This window comes from Takifugu rubripes, chromosome 17 (assembly GCF_901000725.2).
Source record: "Takifugu rubripes chromosome 17, fTakRub1.2, whole genome shotgun sequence".
Classification (NCBI taxonomy): Eukaryota; Metazoa; Chordata; class Actinopteri; order Tetraodontiformes; family Tetraodontidae; genus Takifugu; species Takifugu rubripes.
The window spans coordinates 3,803,910-3,820,781 of record NC_042301.1 but is presented as its reverse complement, the minus strand read 5'-3'; the positions used below and the strand labels follow the sequence as shown (position 1 = coordinate 3,820,781).

The following is a 16,872-nucleotide window of genomic DNA, read 5'->3' as shown; positions in this document are numbered from 1 at the left end:
AGGTCACATAACTCATCAAGTGATCAAAATAACAATTTATTGGCATATATGTATGTCTGAGCAAAGGCCAGACAGTATGTATAGACGCATATCTGCTTTGTATATGTTGAATTCCATATGAAAAGGCTTTTTACTCTTGAGCCGGTCTCACACTGGCTGTGGAGGTCACAGCGTCGCCTTGACTTTTACATGCGTTTGTGAATGTGCAGGACGGCATTGCAGCAAGGGCAGGTGTGTTCCGCGTCCTTGCACGACGGTACACAGAATGGGATCAGGCAGCACGGCCAGATACTGAGGACAAAGTAAGGACAAAGTTTCAGCATGTGTCTGTTATAACTCTGATTGTATAGGTCTCTGAGGCGGAGGTCAGTTCCAGTAAACTGTCCGAGCTGTTTCACTGGTTTCCAGCGTGGTGTTTGATCAGCAGCATACCACTGACGCATGTGAGGCTCCACCTTCAACAAGCTCAGTGTTTCTACAGCTGAAATAAGTCACCTTCAGCTTTGTTCTCACCTGTTTCTTTTGAAATCTCTATTTCTATCTTTTCTACAGAGCACACAGATTAAGAAACGATTGGAATCTCATTAAATTCTGCCCTAGTTAGCCTTTTTTGATGTCTCTTTATTAATGGGAAGCGCTTCACGTAGAGACTCCTGGCGCATCCTGGCTGTATTACTCGAAACGGATATTTTATCTCAATATAGATGGCGTTTATGGATACTAACCCGAAGATTCCCAACGCTCCACAGATGACCCAGGTCAGGACGCCATTTTTGTAGTCAACTGTAGTGATGATGCTCTGTCCACATTGAGGACATGTTATACGTCCAGGAACATCTTGGAGCTGGGGCACCATCACTACGTTGGTGATTACTGGAATTGAGAAACACTCTGTGAGGAGATGTTTAGTAGGAGAAGCACATATTCATCAACAGGCTGCAATAACGAGTCCACACAACATCTGACAGTTTAAGACCACAAAATCTGAACCAGCATCTCAATCGTCCTGCGAAAAAGGTTCCAATCAGCCCAACAGCATGAATAAAAGTTGAAATATGTCATAGTCCCAACCTTAATAGTAGGATTCTGGGTTTGAGTATAATATACAATATATTCCTCATCAGATTTTTTAGTCTTTGTTGTCTTTTCTGAAGCCTCTCCTCTACGGTTTTGCTTCATCTTAATCAATTGTCCATTTAAAAAATGTGCTTGGACAAAACTGCCTCGTCTTCTTCGGCTTCCAGGTCGTTTCAAATCGCCGCCCCACAGAAACGCCACCTGAGACGGAGATTGGCGTTGATGTGTGAAGCCGTCCTCAGAACACAAACCCCTGCTAACTATAGATGCAAACAAAATAAGAAGAAAGAAGCAGCTGTGTAAAAGGATAAATAAACACAGATTAAGGTTTGAGGTTTGTACCAGGTTGATCTTGATTCACTCCCAGGGGAGGACCAGGATACGGTGGTACCGGTAGTTGTTTGTCCATATTTCCCTCAGGTTCAAGAAAAGGAGGCCTGTGTGACAGTAGAACCCCACTGTAGTGAGAATTAGCTTAAAATAGGCTTAAATGAGCTGGTGATGGGTTTTTACTAGAGGCTGAAATGTCGAGCATGGGTAAAATGTTTACACCCACGGCCTCTCTGGGTCTTTTAAATGTAAATAAGCTTGTGAAACCAACAAGAAAACAAGAAAAACAAGAACCTCCCCTTTCCACTGTTACAGGAATATGGATTCTGCATTCTGGAGTTTACAAAGCTCATCAGTTTATTTTTTTTCCAAGGGATTTAAAAATCCTCAGTTGAGTTGACAGACGTACAAGTGCAGCCGGGGTAGCCGCAGTTTCACATCAGATTGTATTTACAGGAAAAGGCACAGCTGGTTGGATTTGAGCCAAGTGGAATCCACTCAGACCTGTTCTTGAATGACTGGTTTTCAGCCGGTTTTTGTAGCTCCTGATATTTCCGTGTCTCTGCATCTGTTCTTTTTTCTCATCCAGGCATGAACTGAACAGATTCTTGTTCACCTTGTTGGTTTCTGTATTCTTTTGTGGACTTTGAGCCGACTGTTCCCCCTTTCTGTGACGTCCTTCTATTGCTTCGGAGTTTAGATACCAAACTGAAGCTGTATTTAAATCCCAGCAGCATTACAGAGCCTCCATTGTTCATTCAACATTGAAAACGAGGCCGAACGGATGAGGTGTATTGGCGCCACCTGCTGTTTATCTGTATTAATGCACCAATCTGCTGTTAAATTTAGCACAATTTAAGCAGTGGCCGCTGGCCAGTAGGGGGCAATAGGGTACCGCCACCCTCATGTTTTAGAAGAAAACTTTCCTAAGTAAACATATACAGAAAAAAGTTTAAAAGTCATTAACAGAGCAGGAGGTTCAGCTAGAACATTTGTTAAACCAGATCACTATTCTTGTAATGAAACATTTAATTAAAAAGGTCACATAACTCATCAAGTGATCAAAATAACAATTTATTTGCATATATGTATGTCTGAGCAAAGGCCAGATAGTATGTATAGATGCATATCTGCTTTGTATATGTTGAATTCCATATGAAAAGGCTTTTTACTCTTGAGCCGGTCTCACAATGGCTGTGGAGGTCACAGCGTCGCCTTGACTTTTACATGCGTTTGTGAATGTGCAGGACGGCATTGCAGCAAGGGCAGGTGTGTTCCGCGTCCTTGCACGACGGTACACAGAATGGGATCAGGCAGCACGGCCAGATACTGAGGACAAAGTAAGGACAAAGTTTCAGCATGTGTCTGTTATAACTCTGATTGTATAGGTCTCTGAGGCGGAGGTCAGTTCCAGTAAACTGTCCGAGCTGTTTCACTGGTTTCCAGCGTGGTGTTTGCTCAGCAGCATACCACTGACGCATGTGAGGCTCCACCTTCAACAAGCTCAGTGTTTTTACAGCTGAAACTAAGTCACCTTCAGCTTTGTTCTCACCTGTTTCTTTTGAAATCTCTATTTCTATCTTTTCTACAGAGCACACAGATTAAGAAACGATTGGAATCTCATTAAATTCTGCCCTAGTTAGCCTTTTTTGATGTCTCTTTATTAATGGGAAGCGCTTCACGTAGTAGATACTCCTGGCGCATCCTGGCTGTATTACTCGAAACGGATATTTTATCTCAATATAGATGGCGTTTATGGATACTAACCCGAAGATTCCCAACACTCCACAGATGACCCAGGTCAGGACGCCACATTTGTAGTTAACTCTAGTGATGCCGCTCCGTCCACATTGAGGACATGTTATATGTCCAGGAACATCTTGGAGCTGGGGCATCATCGCTACGCTGGTGATTACTGGAATTGAGAAACACTCTGTGAGGAGATGTTTAGTAGGAGAAGCACATATTCATCAACAGGCTGCAATAACGAGTCCACACAACATCTGACAGTTTAAGACCACAAAATCTGAACCAGCATCTCAATCGTCCTGCAAAAAAGGTTCCAATCAGCCCAACAGCATGAATAAAAGTTGAAATATGTCATAGTCCCAACCTTAATAGTAGGATTCTGGGTTTGAGTATAATATACAATATATTCCTCATCAGATTTTTTAGTCTTTGTTGTCTTTTCTGAAGCCTCTCCTCTACGGTTTTGCTTCATCTTAATCAATTGTCCATTTAAAAAATGTGCTTGGACAAAACTGCCTCGTCTTCTTCGGCTTCCGGGTCGTTTCAAATCGCCGCCCCACAGAAACGCCACCTGAGACGGAGACTGGCGTTGATGTGTGAAGCCGTCCTCAGAACACAAACCTCTGCTAACTATAGATGCAAACAAAATAAGAAGAAAGAAGCAGCTGTGTAAAAGGATAAATAAACACAGATTAAGGTTTTGAACATGTACCAGGTTGAGCGTGGACAACTACAGGTTGAGCTTGGACAACTGTAGGTGGAGCTTGGACAACTACAGGTGGAGCTTGGACAATTGTAGGTGGAGCTTGGACAACTACAGGTGGAGCTTGGATAACTGTAGGTGGAGCTTGGACAACTGTAGGTGGAGCCTGGACAACTACAGGTGGAGCTTGGATAACTGCAGGTTGAGCTTGATAAACTCCCAGGGGAGGACCAGGATACGGTGGTGCCAGTAGTTTGTCCATATTTCCCTCAGGTTCAAGAAAAGGAGGCCTGTGTGACAGAAGAACCCCACTGTAGTGAGAATTAGCTTAAATGAAAGAAATAGGCTTAAATGAGCTGGTGATGGGTTTTTATCAGAGGCTGAAATGTCGAGCATGGGTAAAATGTTTACACCTACGGCCTCTCTGGGCCTTTTAAATGTACATAAGCTTGTGAAACTCAGAAACCAACAAGAAAACAAGAAAAACAAGAACCTCCCCTTTCCACTGTTACAGGAATATGGATTCTGCATTCTGGAGTTTACAAAGCACATCAGTTTATTTTTTTTCCAAGGGATTTAAAAATCCTCAGTTGAGTTGACAGACGTACAGGTTCAGCCGGGGTAGCCGCAGTTTCACATCAGGTTGTATTTACAGGAAAAGGCACAGCTGGTTGGATTTGAGCCGAGTGGAATCCACTCAGACCTGTTCTTGAATGACTGGTTTTCAGCCGTGTCTCTGCATCTGTTCTTTTTACGTTCCTCTTATGTTCTTATCTGGATGTCATGTATACTATTTGGCAGCACGATTCATAACCCCCCCACCCCACCCCACCCCCCCACACACACACACATACACACACACAGACACACACACACACACACACACACACACACACACATGCTATCCTCACACGACAGACAGATGCAATATTCGTCAGTTTTTGATTAGTTTGCGTTCAGAAACGGAATATTCACGTTCGTCTCATCTTAATGAGTTTCTTTTATTTATTTAAATCATAAATAAAAATTTTTTTTTGAAATCCTCTCAAAAGAAAGCAGATGAATGGTTGCTTACTTTGCTGGAGGAGAGAGAACCGGGTCCCAGGACCGAAGGCAGGAAGGTCAGCGATGAAGCCCGGAGGGTGGAGCAGCCTCCTCTTAAAGGTGGAGGTGTGGATCTATTTCTGCATGCCATTGCAGTAATAGGCTGGTTTATATCTGCGTTTCTTTCTTTCTCTTTTTTTTTTTTTTACCTCATCTTCAGCTCTGGATCGCCTTTAGCAGACAGAAGTGAATAAAACAGTTATGGGAAATATGATTTCAAATATTGTTATTCTGATTTGGAGACTTTCAACAGCGGATTTTGTTTTATTTTATTTAAAAAAAAATCCAATTCCTTCGTGTCCACGACCACATAAAAATGATTGCTGCTATGACAGTTCGGTGGTTATGAGAATCTGCTGGATGAGTAACAGGTCACAGGGAATGGATGAATACTAATGTAAAGGAAATTGGAAAGCAGAAACGCCCCCACGCTCATCTCGTCTGGAATAATAATTTTTTTGTGTGTGTGATGAATAAATGTCTATATTTCTGATATTTGAGCCGTGGGTATAACTGTCCTTAATGTCTCCTGAGAGCAGGAGACTAAACCTGATGCACCGGAACAAAAAGAAGATGCGCGCTGGTTGGTTTAAAGTTAAAAATCCAGATGTGCGTGGGTGCGGCGCCACCAGCAGATGGCCCTGTGCGGTCACCTGTCAGCCCAGCACATCAAGAGAGTCTCAGAGAGCCCAGTCCCTCAGACCAGCCGGGTTTCCCGTCCTCTCAAACCGATAACGAGGCGAGTGGGACCCCAGGTGAGAGGGGTCTCGACCTGGTCAGTAACAAAACACGGCTGGATCACGGCCCTCGATGACTGGGTTCCGACCCTCCTGCCGTAGGAGAAGGATGAATCTCATGGAGAGTTCTTCTCTCTACCCGAAACAAGGAGCAGTTTTCAGCCGTCGCATTTAAGATGATTTCCAATTACGGTGTAAAAGACTTTAAACACGCTGGTTTATTCTTTAAAAAACAACAACAAACTGACTTGATAGAATGAAGCAAACCAAAAAGGCACGAAGCGAAACCATTTAATCAGTTTGAAATGACAGACGTTTGCAGATGAATGCTGAGTAATCACAATCAGGACTGACTCATTCTTGCACATATGCCTTGAAGTGACATAACAGATGAAACAGGCTGAAAAACCCTGTGAAAAACTGCACGTGTTCATTCAGGCGAGCTGCTGACAGCAGCGCAGGAGCCAAAGCAGACAGAGGAGGAAGATTTCCAGAAGGAGGGCCAAGAGAAGAGACCTGGAAGGTCTGTTTTAAACATCTGAGTTGGTGGAAGTCTTCTGGCAGCAGTGGAGGAACTACTCTGATTAAATCAGGGACCTGCTTTAATCCCCCCGAAGCCTTTTCTCACCTACCCTGCCAACATGAATAAAGCTCCAGCGCTGCTGCAGGAATTTAGATATTTAATAAGTCTGTTTATCCGTGAGAGGTCAAATGGGCAGGATAAATGCACGGTCGCTGCATGGACATAGTGAACTCTAGCTAACAGGTGGTCACGTCAACGTAATAGCTAAAGTCCATTTACATTTACGTCACAAATCCCCTAGTTTTATCACATTTCGCTAAATGTGGCAAGTCATTTCCTCAATTTTAGTTAAAAGGAAATCTGAAATGTAAATATTAGATTATTTAATATACACATTCATCTTCTTGACCACTTTATCCTTTTCGGAGTGATGGGAAGGGTACACAAGGGACGAGGCAGGGCCCCATGCATTTGAACCTTGCTCAAGGGTACCTCGGCAGTGCTCTAAAGCACTCTGGCAGGTCATGTTTTGGATGCCCTGGGGCTTGAACCAAGCACCCTCTGTGCTGCAGGGTAGTTCCCAACAGACTGAGCTAAACACAAAAGTAAAAGGCTCAAGGGCTTAAATTAAATCTCACCAATATCCGCGTCAGCGAAAGGTCGAAAAATTTGATATTTGCTCATAACGAGCAAAAGCATAGAAGGCAAAAACGTATATGTCACCTTTGATAAAAAAGCAAATGAATAAAATGGCCAAAAGTACACTTAAAACAGAATCAAGAAGACAATTAAATTGGAAAGAAGCGAGCAGAATAAGAATAACGAGGCTTTATTGTGAGGGATATTTTTAAAATACGACACATTTATCATCACCTCTTTGGCTTTGCACAGAAATGCCGTAGTTTTAGCAATATTAATTTGCTTTACATGTGCAGAAAGCTGAAAATGACATCATTGTTTATAAATAGACCACTTTTCATCACTGCGTGATCTATTTTAAATTGAGATGAAGAGGATTGGGGACATTGATGAGCCCCAGATGTCCTCACAGCTGAATGTGGCAGAAGAGTCCATGCAAACTTTAGATAATTACAACTGCATTTACACACTAATTCATTCACCAAGGTGGGAGTGTCTGCCGGTCTGCCCTGCGACCTGACCTTTACAGGTGGAATTGCTTACTGACCTGGAAGGTGGTGACGATGGAGGCCTCTGTCAGGTTGAGGTTGCCCCGTCAGTTTCCTGGAGTTTCTGCTGCTGTCACTCCGAAAGGCCCCGCCTCTTTCTGTGTAGCCCCGCCCCTCTCATTCTAGTGGTCCTGACAATGTTGCCCCGTCTATTTCATGATGACGGCTCTTCTTCAGCACTTCTTTCCATAATTCTAGTTATTAAGGTCTTTGTTGTTTAACTTTTCTGCCTTTATTTTCTACACAAAGCAGAAGCTGCTTCTCGTGAACTTTGTCTCTTCAAGGTAACACAGGGTGTGACTCGTTAGGGGATTTTCTTTTTGTATTTTAATTGCGATCAACATTTATTCAAGCCACAGGCGTACTCACAAGGACTCTCCACATACCCCATGATGGCTTAATTATTATTTGGCAAAGATGACACATTAGCTCAGTGAATGAAACCCTGAAGAATGAAGAGTGGCACTCGTTGGACTTTCCCATTTGAGCTTGTCTGCCTTTTTATGTTTTTCACCTCATATCTTGCTTAATACTTTTACCAAAATACCTGAAAATGGACAGCTTTAGAATTTTGATCTTTTTGAAAGAAACCAGGTGGGAGATTTCAGACCGTGGCCAGAAATAGAGCCAAATAATGGCAGAACTTACTTTTATTTAAAGTAGTTATTCATTTTATCCTACTTTATTTTGCTTTACAAAAATAAGATCCTCTAATTATACGTTTTAAATTATTTTAATTTATAACTCCAGAGAACTAAAGAGATGCAGTAGCTTTAATATGCAGACTGCATAAAAACAAAGGTCCCAAAAACATAATATAAACTTATATTGAAGAGTCATTGAGCCGAATACAAGCATTTAAAGAATGTTTGGCTTTGTGGATAGAAACAAAAGATCACTTTGAATTGCTGTTTTACATAGTTGACACCTTTTAAGTCAAGGAAGGGATACTGATGAAGAAAAACAATGCCCAAAAGCCTCAAAGACCCAATGTCCCCTGCAGACTTTGGATGTCTCTTTCCCCCAAAAAACACATTTGCATGTAAATTCAAAGCAGCTCAAGCATTTTCATAAAGGGTGGACGCACATCTTGAACCGTTCAAAGAATGTCAGCGTATTTATGCAGAGTAAATCATCTACCAACACATCCAATAAACAAATACACAACTTCAATAAAGAAATCCCTTAGAGTTTGTGTGTGCAGAGCGAACCCAAGAGTGTTGGAAACCATAGGTCACAGCATCAATGTAAAACGAAACATTTATTACAGTTATTTTAGATCTCATTATGTGGGAACTTTACCTTTGTGTTACCCTTGTGTTGTAGTAAGGTTTTAAAACAGACAAAAACTGTTGAGGGAATCCAAACACGCAACTCGGAACCGTTCTTCTTGCGTCCGGGACAATGGCTCAGATATTATAAATAGCATTCACGCATGCAAAGGACGCACGGCGGCCCCGTCAGGCGGGTGCACAAGCCTGGTGAAAAGGGCAGTTCTAATTCACAGTGATACCGCCCACCCAAGTGTACACCCATTTTAAAGTGTCAGGAATTCTGTTGGTTTGCTTTTTTATCAACGGGATGATGAGCAGATAATTGAGCTGACTGTGACCTTGACGCCTGCGGCTAACAGTGCAATCTTTAAAAAAAAAAACAACACACAGCTGGGTTTTACAGATAAACGCTGAGGGGAAATGAACAGCCTAACAGCGACGTGTGGATGAAAGAAATGTTACTATTATTACACAAGGAATGGCCTGATAAGACTCTGACAGAGGGTCTATCCTACCAGTTTGGTGGGCTGGTTTTATCTGGTTGGAGGCAGAATTGCAGGAAGTCGTGGTAACAAAGGTGCCAAACGTCCTCTCGGGAGTATTAGTGATGTTTGGCTGTGTGAGGGTCCCACTTTGGAGCTAATGGTGCTTAGTTTTGTACTTAGTTTATCAGCAGGAGAGGAGAGTGAGAGGAGATGAGATGAGAGAGAACCAACAAAGGGGTGTTTGAAAGGTTGCAGCAGGGGGAGAGATGGGGGACAAGCTGTTGCCACAGCCCAGACCTCCAGCAGCGTGGCCTTTCAGCGGAGCTTGTCCTTGTTATTTTGCTTCATTTTTTAATCAATGCAGAGGAATCGGATTCAGTCCATGTCAAATACTTCTCCTTGCATTGCTCCATTTCATTTATTGATGGAGAATGCAATCAGCTCCTTGAAACCGCTGATTGCAGGCACATGACATGCTGACCGCGGTCATTCCACAGTCAGAAAGACATCAATCTACCCGCTATCCACGGGAGTGAAAATAACTCTTCAGTGACAGGCTCGTTTCCTCGTCCTCCATTTTAAGATTCGAGTCAATGTCAATGTTTGTTTGTCTCTGTATGTCTGCCCTATAATTAGCTGGAAGCTTGTCCAGGTTGCTACCTGCCTGTTGCCTGAAGGCAGCTGTGATGAGCTCCAACCCCTCGTGGCCCTGTTAAAGGAAACCCTTGAAGAAGGTGGATCAACAGCTGGATCATATGTTTCAGATTCTGGGTATGATGCATTGACACTCAAGGGACTTGACAATCATAACATATACTAAAGAAAAGCCGCATACGTATATGTATGAGGCTATATTTGTATAAATACAAATGAGTCTATGGCAGTGGTTCTTTTTTATTTATAATACTAAATTATTTTTGATTTTTGATTTACAACAGATTTTCTGCTGCCCTTGGGTCAAAAAATAGCATGATTCTCCAGACGGGTGACATTAAAATATCAAATATGATTGAAATGGCTAAGACAAAATGAAATATGTCCAATAAACCTAGGTCGCTTTAATAGTCATTCATTTGGGAAATGGATTAATTGCGATAAAATCAGAAAAAAAGGATTTTCACAGAATGTCAGCAAGATGGAGGGGCTAAAAAAGAGGTTTTATTTTCAAGTGTTGAACCTGGAAACATGTTTGTGCCTCGTTGGTTTATGTGAATAAAGTCCGGCGCATCTTGTCAAAGCACTTTATTTTCAACAAAGCCAACAAACATACAGAACCAGAGCTTTGAAAAAAATAAAAGCAACTGGCTCAAATATACACGCAATGTTTTCTCCATCTTCCTTTCTATTTCTCTGTTACCACTAATGATGCTCATTTATTTTACCTTACACAGAGGATAAGTGGTCAGAAAAGTGCAACTGCTCACCACTAAGAGCTGACAACCATGACAATAAGAGCTCATACAACAGTCTGATTCCACTGAGGCCATAAAAAGCTAAGACCTAAAACGTTTTACATAATAGAACGTAAAGCTTATATTGACATTAAAAGCCCAATTGTGCACTTTTCTGTGATGATTAAAGCCACCTCATGGAATAAACACACTGTAAACACAATGTCTCGAGATGATTTGGCTCTTCTGTACAGCTCTGAACGGTCTAACAGCGACACTTTACTATTAGAGGCAGTGAGGTGGAGATAATGATAAAAACATGCTGTGGCCCTGTTATCAGCCCGTCCATCATCCTATGAGAAGCTTTCACATTTAGAGGCGGGCAGATTTACAGCCAAAGTTTTGTCATTCGAAGCAGGTTTGCACATCACCAACAACAGATTACAAATGCTTTCTGCAGAACACAAGGACTACAAACACAAACGGCAAAACCCCATAAATCTATGTCAATGTGACACGTTGAGCAAGCACACACAGAGAGCCAGATTTTAGTCTGCATGACACCACATCCCTCATGTTTTCCCATAAGAAACAGCAGAACGGGGCGAAGAAGAGATCTTTTATCGCAATCAAGCTTTTATGGAGAAGCGGTGATGAATTAAAAATGCACGTTAGCACAGCGCGACCAAAGGTCGTCCCAGCTGCTGTTTTCGTCTATCGTGAGAGGAATCTTATCTGGAATCTCCAATTCAAAGTTTCCGATTTTGAAAAGTAACTTCCTTAACGGCAGCGAGGCGCACAGACGAGGGCGGTAGTGAGCTGTGCCGAGTGCAGCAAAGGCACTTGATGTGTCCATGTCTGATGGAAAAAGAGTGTTTCAAAGTAGAACAGGTGAGATACTCAAAAACATTCACCAATCTCTTTACGCCATGACACAAAAATGCTGCTATACATTCAAAATGTGTGTGTGTGTGTGTGTGTGTGTGTGTGTGTGTGTGTGTGTGTGTGTGCGTGTGTGTGTGTGTGTGTGTGTGTGTGTGTGTGTGATTATGCTGTTCTGCTTACGCTGGCTGAAACCTCATTTAAATATTTTTAGCTCCAGCGTCCTGTCTCTAATACTGCTCCCAGGGGGCTGCTGTGGTGGTCGGGCTGGGTGTTTGTGGGTGTGGTGACCTTCCCACAGAGGTCACCGGTCAGGTCACTCTGGTAGGTAAGGTGGCGGTGGTGGGTGTGGCCGCTGGGGATGACAGACACGTGGATGTGGAACAATGCAGGTCTGCGGTGGCGTGAGACGTTGGCGAGCCTGGAGGCTGAGGAGAGACCTTGAAGGAGAGAGGGTGAATTCAGAGGAAAAGCCACAATTATTAATAAAGAGTTCGACAAAAATACGCAACTTTGAGCACTTTGTGCTGTGATGGTGATAAATGTAATATACAGCACATCCCCCACCCAAAGGGAAACACTCTATCCTGTCATTGGACCACCTTTGGCTTTTCGCCTGGCAGATATTGGCCACATCACGTATTGACGTCCAGGGTTGCGTTAAAGTCTTGCCCATGTCAAAAGATTGTCAACACAACTGAGTTCTAGACCCTTGTGGTGGCCAAACCATGCGTGACAATGATGGCTCACTCACAATGTGAATCCAATTAATCCTGGCATTGTCGTCTAGGGATAACCCGTCAGGGAAGAAGAACTCCATTGATGGAACACTCTGGTCACTCAGGATATTTGGGAAGTCAGCTGACCTTATTCTTTGGGCACATACCATTGATGAACCAACCCTGATCATCACCCAGCCCCCGCAGGCTTGTACGGTGGGTGCCGGGCATGATGGTTGCATCAGTACATCTGCCTCTTTCATGGCCCTGATGCAGAGATCCCAGAGGAATGCACTCCCCCCTCCCCAGGGGTGTGCACCCCTTCCTCTGGGACGGGGTAAATCTGGACTCACTAGACAACATGACCTTTTTCCATTGCTCCAGCATCCAATTTTTGTGCTCCCTATTTATGTTTTTTTTCCTGAGCAGCCTCATTCAAGTCCCAGAGGATCCCTTGTATATTTCAGCGTGGTCCTGGTCCTGTTTGGGGGCAGCTGCAGCTGCGTCTGTAGGGGACTGGAGTACTGGCCTCGCCTTGCCTGATTGACCCTGGTTCTCTGACACGTGTATTTACACCAGTCGTAGTTATTGTTAAAACATGCGTTAAGAATAGGAGGCTTGATTAAAATCGAGTTAGAATTCATCCAAACATGTCGTCAAACACCCCATCAACACTCGAGGCAGATTAAAGTTCGCTTTAAGATATGAGGAGTCTAAACACATAAATGTTAAGGGGTTTAGCAAAGAAAAGAAGAGTATTGGATGCTGACCTCATTCAATTGCATTGGGTGATAATAAGTGGGTACCTGGCCGGTCTGGGGTTCGTGATAGACCTGATTATGAGGAGAGAGCATGATGCAGTCTTGAGTGGTGGTTTTCTCGGTACGTGGAGCACCTGGGCCGCCGGGCTCTACAACACAGGCTTTGCACCTCATGCTCCTGACGCACAGCACCTGTATGGCGGCAACAGCAGCAACGTCAGATATATATCGCCAATGGGACTCATCCAGTCACCTTTTTTAAAAACAGTGTTCATATTATCAACATGAGTTGTCTAAGGACAAAATAAAACCAGAAAATCTTGACTTTCAGACTGACGTACTTTTTCATATTCCGAAACGGTTAAACCAATGTCATTAAATTGTTATATGACTCAATAAGCTATGTGTTGAGAGAACAAAGCACTTAGATTCTTCCAGCACAGTTTGAAACATGATTGCACCTCATTGTTACTATGGGAACAATACTAGCAGGTGGGGTAAATCACACAGAACAGCCTTTGACCGTCTAGTCGGTTTAAAAAAAATCGAATTTGTCTGAAAATAACTTAATAAATGCAATTAGGGAGTTCAGATTTACAAGATAATTCTGTTTTCATTTGAAGATATAATCAGACTCCTGTGCTGGCTTGAGCTAATAGTCCTCTGTTGAAAATAGATGAAAATCCGGGTGTTAGGTTATAGCCCTCATTCTGTGTTTAAGAAGGTTCCATCTGCAGGGAACATTGCACGTACTTTCTTGAAGTTCTGTTTCAGGTTATCGGACAGGAAGCCGTAGAGCACCGGGTTGGCGCAGGAGTTGGCGTAGGACAAGACGACGGCGAAAAAGTAGATGCCTGCGGTGGTGCTGGACTCTGGGATGATCACGACCAGGTTGACCATGTTGATGATGAAGAAGGGCAGCCAGCAGAGCACAAACACCACCACGATTACCACCACCATCTGCGTCACTTTGCGCTCCGATCGGCGCCGTTTGGTGAACCCCACCCGCTCGCCAGAGGACTTCACCTGCGCGACAAACAGCAGATATTGAGGGGACAGGTGGAGACTACAGCACCAACCTGTGCAGCGCTCATTCTGTGTCGCACCTTGATGACGATAAGCAGGTAGCAGAGGCAGATGATGAGCAGCGGGCCGAAGAAGCCCACCATGGCGGTGTAGAGAATAAAGGCGGTGGACCACACGTTCTTGGGCTCTGGCCAGATCATGTTGCAGGAGTTAAACGTTTCCTAGGAGAAATTGAAACAACAAAGTAAATCTCTTATGTGAATTAAACAAAAAAAGTCTTTATGCAGAAGTGAAATGAATTTGTGTGTTTTACAGGCACTGTCGTGAGTTATTGTTTCCTGACGGCCTTCAGCACTGCAGCGGCATCCAAAGCTGAAAAGATTCTCAGAAGATGTTCCCTTCATCTCTTGTTCCTCTGAAAAGCTGTTTTATTATCTCACTGTTTTGCCACAGACTTGCTTGGGGGCATACACAGAAGTCCTCCCTGTACCTCTGCATTATTCAGCTCGCTTCCCTCTTCGTTTTTGTATTTCATCAAAAACACATTATTTCCATAAATGTCTAAAGATTCCCATCTACCTCCGTTGAGTTTTACCCTGCTTGTTTAAGGCAGATGGGGGTTGGTTTTTCAAGGCTCAGTGCTCTGGCCTTCCTGCCAAACAACTAAAGGTGGCATGTTTGTTGTTGTTGTTGTTGTTGTTTTAACCATTTTCACCATATGTCACGATTTAAAGAAGCATCTGTTGGTTGGCATCGGTTGATGGTAGAAGAACCCCCCCAGACTGGCGTTTGACGCCATCCGGACAGTTCAGGAACATGTGTTCCATAAACCCCCCCCAAAAAAACAAAGCTGCTGCATAAACCAGCATATTCAGTCAAACAAGGATTCAATTCAATTTTGTCACGAGAACTCCGGTTCCAAATGACATCTCGGACCTTTATTTCGCTGAGGTTATGGAGTAGGAAATGAAAGAATGTTATTCCAGGTCCTTTTCTTCAAACCTCAATCGAATTTTTGCAGCAGTGATTATAATTTAGTGCAAACACATTTTACTCTTTTACTTTAAATATGAGTATTGCTTATTGTATTGTAAATATGCTTATTTTTTATATTTCCTTATCTTTATTCTTATTTTGCTGTATTATTGTTATTTTGTCTGCACTGCATACAACAAAACACCAAGTCAAATTCCTTGTATGTATGAAAACGTACTTGGCAATAGTTCTTCCTCATCCTTATCCTTACTCATAGTGACTGAAAGATGATGAACAACATGCACTTTTTAGAGGTTTCACTTCGAAGTTTGAGGTTTTTACAGTGGCCTTCATGTTTGGTTTCAATCTGTCTGCTAATCAGCACTTTAGGCTACTGATTAAACTTTAATTGCAGGATTGGGAATAATTTCAGATAGTTTTTTTTTTTCTCCTAATCCTTTTTCTGAATACCAACTTGAACTCGCTTAACCAAACATTTTGAGGAGGTTCCAACTTGCAGAGGACGTGACGGTCGTACCTGGACGTCAGAGAAGATTACCACAGGTAGGACCACCACGAAGGACACCGCCCACACGGCTGCGCTCACCACCTTGGCGACACGGGGGTGTCTCCATTTGGTGCTGCGGATGGGATGAACCACGGCCAGGTAGCGATCGATGGACATCACCGTCAGACAGAAGATGGACGTGAACTGGTTCATGGAGTCCGCGGTCATGACCACGCGACACAAGAAGGAGCCGAAGGGCCAGTAGGAGAGCACGTTCTGAGTGGCGAGGAAGGGGAGCCCGACGATGTAGAGCTCATCGGCCACAGCCAGGTTTAAGATGTAGATGTTGGTGACCGTTTTCATCCCTGCGTAGCGCAAGACCACGTAGATGGCCAGGGTGTTGCCGGTCAGACCCACCACGAAGACGGTGATGTATATGACCGCTGTGAGCAGGGCGCTGCTGCCCTGGAAGGGAACACTCTGGGTGGACTGGTTGGAGGAGATGTCGAGGAGATGAGGATAGGAAACGAGCAAGAGAGAAGGAGTGGTTTCATACCAGTAGTTGGGCTCTGGCGATAAAGGGAACCCTGGGGTCTGATCCAGGGGCTCCATCTTTCCATTGCACGGAGGTTGTGGTGTTTTCAGGGACTTGGAGGGGAAGCCTTTACCCGTAGAATTAAAGTTTCCATGACACCAGCACTTGGTTTATCAATGTTGCTTTTAAAGAGCTCGAAAAATGTACGTTGAGTTTACATACAGGTTTTGGACCGACTCAAGGCGCGGGAGCGTGCGCCCCGAACACAGCTCTTTGCGCTGAGCTGTCATGGACCCATCAAGTGAATCTGTGGGGTTTGAGGCATAACTCCAGGTATTTCCGCTCACTTCAATCAATTTTTACAATTAGGATTCTTGCAAAAGTAAGAAAAACGCTCAACAGCTGACGCAAACAGATCTATAAGTTCTATAATGTCTGGAATGACTAAATGGCTAAAAGATTTAAAGTGAAGACGTTAGTGAGACTTAAAAAAGTTTCTTTTATGAAATTGTCTCTTTTAGATGACCCTACACGAGTGCTTTATTCGCCAAAAAAACAAACAAACGAGAAAATAATGGAAAATAACAATATAAATTCTTACGTTGAGAGGAGAGCGCTCTGAGCGGTCATGAGAAAAAACAGTTGATCCCCAGAAAACAAGATTCCTTCGTGTCACTCCCGTCTCGAGATTTTCTAATAATTCTCCAATCCCGACACATCATCTGTGAGAGGAAACCCGACGGGCGCTGCTGGTGGCGCTGTGCAGAATGCACCTCTCGCTTCCCTGTCCTCTAACTTTGATTCCTCACAGAGAGAGAGGAGAGAACTGGGGGAGAGAGGAGAGAGAGAAGAGAGAACTGGGGGAGAGAGGAGAGAGAGGAGAGAGAACTGAGAGAGAGAGGAGAG

General features: G+C 43.5%; 2 protein-coding genes across 4 annotated transcripts; both read right to left on the bottom strand.

The window, feature by feature from the left end:
- Window positions 1-20: 20 nt before the first annotated feature.
- LOC101077351 (lipopolysaccharide-induced tumor necrosis factor-alpha factor homolog) lies at window positions 21-8,928 on the bottom strand. 3 transcript variants are annotated; one of them, XR_003891551.1, is made up of 7 exons: window positions 5,617-8,928; window positions 4,935-5,134; window positions 3,869-4,149; window positions 3,175-3,322; window positions 2,580-2,736; window positions 1,420-1,514; window positions 1,207-1,337 (listed from the first exon to the last, which is right to left on the bottom strand). XR_003891551.1 is itself a non-coding variant. In XM_029850722.1 (5 exons), the coding sequence occupies exons 2-5, from the start codon at window positions 2,660-2,662 to the stop codon at window positions 186-188; spliced, it is 432 nt and encodes a 143-aa protein (XP_029706582.1). In that variant the 5' UTR covers window positions 2,663-2,736; window positions 3,175-3,315; the 3' UTR covers window positions 21-185. The 3 variants fall into 3 exon arrangements, 2 of the variants coding, with proteins under 2 accessions (XP_029706582.1, XP_029706581.1); XM_029850722.1 differs by lacking the exons at window positions 1,207-1,337; window positions 3,869-4,149; window positions 4,935-5,134; window positions 5,617-8,928 and adding exons at window positions 21-291; window positions 726-873 and having other exon boundaries at window positions 3,175-3,315; XM_029850721.1 differs by lacking the exons at window positions 1,207-1,337; window positions 1,420-1,514 and having other exon boundaries at window positions 2,466-2,736.
- Window positions 8,929-10,396: 1,468 nt separating this feature from the next.
- On the bottom strand, window positions 10,397-16,861 carry LOC101077577 (somatostatin-like receptor F_48D10.1). Its single transcript, XM_029851218.1, has 5 exons — window positions 15,462-16,861; window positions 14,029-14,169; window positions 13,676-13,948; window positions 12,968-13,114; window positions 10,397-11,882 (listed from the first exon to the last, which is right to left on the bottom strand). Exons 1-5 carry the CDS (start codon window positions 16,041-16,043, stop codon window positions 11,754-11,756), a joined length of 1,272 nt encoding a protein of 423 aa, XP_029707078.1. The 5' UTR covers window positions 16,044-16,861; the 3' UTR covers window positions 10,397-11,753.
- Between the last annotated feature and the right edge of the window lie 11 nt (window positions 16,862-16,872).

What these genes read in the sequence shown, in the direction of transcription:
- LOC101077577 (XM_029851218.1), bottom strand. Translation starts at nt 16,043, where the DNA reads ATGGAGCCCCTGGATCAGACCCCAGGGTTCCCTTTATCGCCAGAGCCC. An exon ending in TGAAACAGAACTTCAAGAAA is followed by an intron (nt 13,115 to 13,675) that starts GTACGTGCAATG and finishes GCCGCCATACAG; the next exon opens with GTGCTGTGCGTCAGGAGCAT. An exon ending in ACGAACCCCAGACCGGCCAG is followed by an intron (nt 11,883 to 12,967) that starts GTACCCACTTAT and finishes CTCTCCTTCAAG; the next exon opens with GTCTCTCCTCAGCCTCCAGG.
- LOC101077351 (XM_029850721.1), bottom strand. Translation starts at nt 4,121, where the DNA reads ATGGACAAACTACTGGCACCACCGTATCCTGGTCCTCCCCTGGGAGTT. An exon ending in AGTTGTCCACGCTCAACCTG is followed by an intron (nt 3,323 to 3,868) that starts GTACATGTTCAA and finishes TCTCAATTCCAG; the next exon opens with TAATCACCAGCGTAGCGATG. An exon ending in GGAGTGTTGGGAATCTTCGG is followed by an intron (nt 2,737 to 3,174) that starts GTTAGTATCCAT and finishes CTTTGTCCTCAG; the next exon opens with TATCTGGCCGTGCTGCCTGA.